A 4,948-nucleotide genomic window follows, 5' to 3' on the forward strand; every position below is an offset into this window, starting at 1 on the left:
CCTCCCTTTTCAGATCAGACATAGTCCCTCAAGTAGGAAGGTCGCCTAACTACCCTCCCACTACGAGTAACATAGTTCGTATTGTTAATTGGTCCTTGAGCTACGTTTTGTCTATTTTGATTTATTATTGTGTTTGGAGGATTTAAAACAGACGGAATACTAATATTGTCAGAGTTGGGGTCATAAGTAGTTTGCATTGAATTTTTACATTTTCTTAAATGATAAGAATTCCTTCTGAGTATTCTACCATTTTCTGTCTTAACTAAATATGACCTAGGTGAACAATGTTTTTTTACAATTTGTGCCTTTTCCCAGTGACTACCCACTCTTATAAGAACATTTTCTCCTTCAGCAAAGTCTGGTCTGTGCCTAGCATTCATATTGTAATAGTACTGCGTTTTCTTTCTTATAGCTTCAAATTTCTCTTTGCAATTTGTTGCTATTTTCGGCTTCAAGAAGGAGAGTTTTGTTGGCAATCTAGTACGAAGACATCGACTCATTAATAGTTGAGCGGGTGATGTGTTTGTTCCAGTGATTGGAGTATTTCTGTGCTCTAACAGAGCTACTTGGATGTTATCTGCTCCAGATTTACGAATAATATTTTTAGCTATTCCTACCATTTTTTCTGCAAATCCATTTGATTTTGGGTAGTGGGGACTGCTAGTAATGATTTCAAAGCCCCATTTTCTGGAAAACTCCTCCATTTTCAAACTTGCAAACGGCATATTATCACAGATAACTTTCTGCGGTATACCATGAGTTGAAAACAGTTCTTTTAATTTTGGATTATTTCATTAGCAGTTTTGTTACTCAATCTTATTATGTCTAACCATTTTGAAAAATAGCATCCCACAACTAAGTAATTTACACCCCCATACTCACATATGTCCATTCCTATTTTTTCATATGGCAAGTTTGGAACTTCGTGACTCAAAAGAGGCTCTTTGACATTTTTAGATTTATACATATCACAGTTTTCACATTTTGAAATCATAACTTCAATATCTTTGTTGATTCCTGGCCAAAAAATCACTTGTCTGGCTCTTGCTTTTGCTTTTTCAATTCCACAATGTGCAGTGTGAATCACATTTAACATTTCATTTCTGAGACATTTTGGAACAATAACTCTGTCATTCATAAATATTAAACCCCCATCTACACAGATTTCATTTCTACATTTAAAATAATCACGAGCCTCATCTGGAACTTGGACTTTGCTTTCAGGCCATCCTTCGACCCAAAATCTCAGGACATGAGACAATCCTTCATCATTTAGTGTAGCAGCAACAAATTCTTTCTGCTTATCAGGACTAACTTGTACATATTTCTTTAAACAGTGAACTAGTTCTGTCATTTCACTATCATCTGCAACTGGCTCTGATAGAAATGATCTTGATAACAAATCAGCAATATACATATTTTTCCCTGGCAGATATTTTAAATTTAATTGGTATCTAAGTAATTTTATCTTCATGCGCTGCAATCTAGGTGACATGACATGTGCAACATTTTTACTCATTATAGATACTAACGGTTTATGGTCAGTAAGAACTTCCACAGGTCTCCCATAAATCAGATAATGGAATTTATTTGTTGCAAATACAATGCTCAAAAATTCTTTCTCGATTTGAGCATATCCTTTTTCTGCGTTTGTTAAACTTCTAGATGCAAACGCGACTGGACGTCCCTCTTGTAATAAACAGCAACCCAAACCATCTTTTGAACTATCAGCTTGTATTACAATGGATTTGGAGCTATCAAAAATACTCAGAACAGGAGCGCTAACAATTTTTTCCTTTAACTTACTTAAAGCTGCTGCATGTGCTGGAAACCATTGCCAATTAGTATCCTGCTTTAATAACTCCCTTAAAGGTGCTGTCAGCGTTGATACTTGTGGTATAAATTGCCTTAAGTAATTGATCATTCCTAGTATTCTCTGAAGTTCTTTTTTATTAGTGGGTTCGGGCATATCAACTACAGCTTTTACATAGTCTGGGTCTGGTTTCATGCCTTCTAACCCGAAAACATAACCTAAATACTTGACTTTTGAAACTCTGTACTGAATTTTGTTTTTATTGAATTTAACATTTAGCTCTTGAGCTCTTTTGATTACCTTAGCTAATATCGCATCGTGTTCAGCTAAAGAATCTCCTGCTATAAGCAGGTCATCAAAATAAATTAAAACTCCCGGAATGTCCCCAAAATTCTTCTCATTTGTTTTTTGAAAAATTTCTGGAGCGCATGATAACCCCATAGGAAGTCTCAAAAATTTGTAACAGCCAAATGGAGTATTAAATGTGCATAAATCACTACTTTTTGTATCCAATTCCATTTGAAAAAATCCATCTTTTAGGTCCAAAACACTAAATACTGTTTTATTACATAACTTAGTAACAAGTTCTTCAACTGTTGGAATCAATGCGTAATCCCTCTTGATAGCCCTATTTAAGTCTTGTGGATCCATACATAATCTGAGTGAACCATCAGATTTTTCTATTATTACTAGATTGCTAACCCAATCTTGCGGATTCTCTACTTTTTCAATAATATTTTGGTTTTCCAATTCTATCAATTTCATTTCAAGTTTCGGACGCAATGAAGTGGGTACTCGTCGTGGAGGACGAGCTATTGGAGAATAATTTTCTTTTAATTTAATACTGCATTTACCAAATTTTCCCACTCCTTCAAATACATTTGAGTTCCTTCGAATAAACTCTTCGACATCATTGCCATAACTAGCACTATTTAACCCTTCGTGCAATTTGACTGGTTTAACATCACATGACATTATTTTTTCACAATTCAAATTATCATAACGCTTGAAATTATCCTCAACAATTTTCAATAAGTTTAGTTTTATACACCCATCTAATCCAAGTAATGGTTTTGATCTATTATTAACAATAACAAAATCTATAATTGCTTGCTTATCACCCACAAAGCATAATAATTTTATCTCACCCAAGGGCTTAAATCTCTGACCCCCATAAGCCTCTAATACAATACTGGTTTTATCATACTTCAAATTTTTACCTATCGATAAAAATATATCCTCCTGTAAAACACTTATCTGTGCACCCGTATCTAATTTAAAACTTATTTCTTTATCACAAATGCAAATGTTTTTGGTCCATTCAGTTGGCAGATAATCCACATTACCTATTTGGCATACAGTAACAGATTCTACATAAATGTCAGTATTGTTATCTTGTCTCTCGTTGGTGCTACTCTCTGGCTCTGAGTAGGAAATTTCTCTAATATTTCGAGACTTGCAAACTGAAGAGAAATGGTTAAGGTTTCCACAACGATAGCAGTGTTTTCCATAAGCCGGACATTCAGACCTCTTATGTTTACGATTACATTTCTTGCACTGGAAAGTCACACAACCGGATTCACTTGAGAATTCATTATTGGAAGGCCTAGCATCAGCTGAACTTTGCTGTGTATTATAATCTTTCTCTTGATTTCTAGATGATCGCAGAGAAAATCGCTTCATTGTATCAACATTTTTAGCTTGAATTGTTTGAGCTTGTGTCCTACTCAATTCAGCAGATCGACAAAGTTCTGCAGCCCGGAATAGTGAAAGTTCACCCTCTTGCAGTAATCTTTCCTGCAAACCTCTGTGTGCGATACCTAGGACTATGCGGTCACGAACAACACTATCTACTTGATCGCCAAACTCGCACGACTTAACTAATTTTCTTAAATCGGTATAAAAGGACTCAAAATTTTCACCTTGTCCTTGAACTCGATTGTTAAATATAAACCTTTCAACTACCACATTCTTTTTTGGTGTTGCATATAGCTCAAACGCCTCAATAACCTTTTCATAATCTTGTTTGTCTTCATCTGACAAATCAAAGGTATTAAAAATCTCTATGCCTTCTTCACCAATTGCATTTAGTAGCATGGCTACTTTTACTTCAGATTTCTTTTCTTCATTTCCGGCCGCCGTCATATAAATGCAAAACTGTTGTTTAAATTTTCGCCAATTATCCGCTACATTTCCGACGAAACTCAGGCCCATTGGCGGTCTGCAGTATTCCATTGTTTCTTTGAAGTGGTTCAAACTTTCGACTGCGCCATGTTATGTTTTCTTATAATCACAAGGGAATTATAAAGTAATAAGATTTAAAATAATAATTTTATTTAAACTGAATCCAATATCGGCATCCATATTAACAACTGAATTACAACTGAACTATTATCACGAGCATCTTTGTTCTTAAGATTTGACAACTCCAACTGTTGCCATTCATAACTTCACTAATATGTTACAGCTATTTGAAAGGGAAAAAAAAGCAATTGAAATAAATTACGTGAAGTATGTGTACTCTATACAGAATACGATTTTGGATTGCGTCTGCAGTGTGGTGCATTGGTTAGGCTCTGGCCTCTTACGCCCAGAGGTGAAAGTTCAAACCTGGCTCTAGTCGGTGGATTTTCATGATGCAAAAAAGTTACTACGTTCATGTCATATAATTATGCGGCTTGAAAGAGATTCTTTGAGTAATCGTTTGTCTTCGTATACTCTTGGAAAAGTAAGATTCCTGGTGCAGCATAAGAGCCCAAGTGTCTCCATCTGGTGGGGACATTGGGCATTAGATTTCTAGAGGCAAGTATCCACCGTTAGTGGTGCCACATGAAAGAATAATATCTATTAGGTCTGCGAATGGTGACAGGGCAGTCCCATTAGAAACCAAAATCAAAACAACAATTTGGAAAAGTGAAAAACCAAAATAATTTATCCCCTCTCCCTGAACCAGAGAGTTCTCGTTGTAAGGTCGCAATGAGTTTGAAAAAAGAGTGGGCAAGAGCGAGATATAATATTGTAACCCGTTTGCCTAATTTTTTTTATAATAACAAAAGTGTATCACAGTGTGACGTGTGTGAAATATATGAAATCTGAATGTCTAAGAAGGAAAAAAGAGCAACTATTTTCTTTTCC

General features: G+C 35.3%; 1 protein-coding gene across 1 annotated transcript; it reads right to left on the minus strand.

The window, feature by feature from the left end:
• Positions 1 to 775: 775 nt before the first annotated feature.
• LOC129233276 (uncharacterized protein K02A2.6-like) lies at positions 776 to 4,048 on the minus strand. Its single transcript, XM_054867326.1, has one exon. The coding sequence runs from the start codon at positions 4,046 to 4,048 to the stop codon at positions 776 to 778; it is 3,273 nt and encodes a 1,090-aa protein (XP_054723301.1).
• Positions 4,049 to 4,948: the final 900 nt, after the last annotated feature.

This window comes from Uloborus diversus, unplaced genomic scaffold, assembly GCF_026930045.1.
Source record: "Uloborus diversus isolate 005 unplaced genomic scaffold, Udiv.v.3.1 scaffold_305, whole genome shotgun sequence".
Taxonomy (NCBI): Eukaryota; Metazoa; Arthropoda; class Arachnida; order Araneae; family Uloboridae; genus Uloborus; species Uloborus diversus.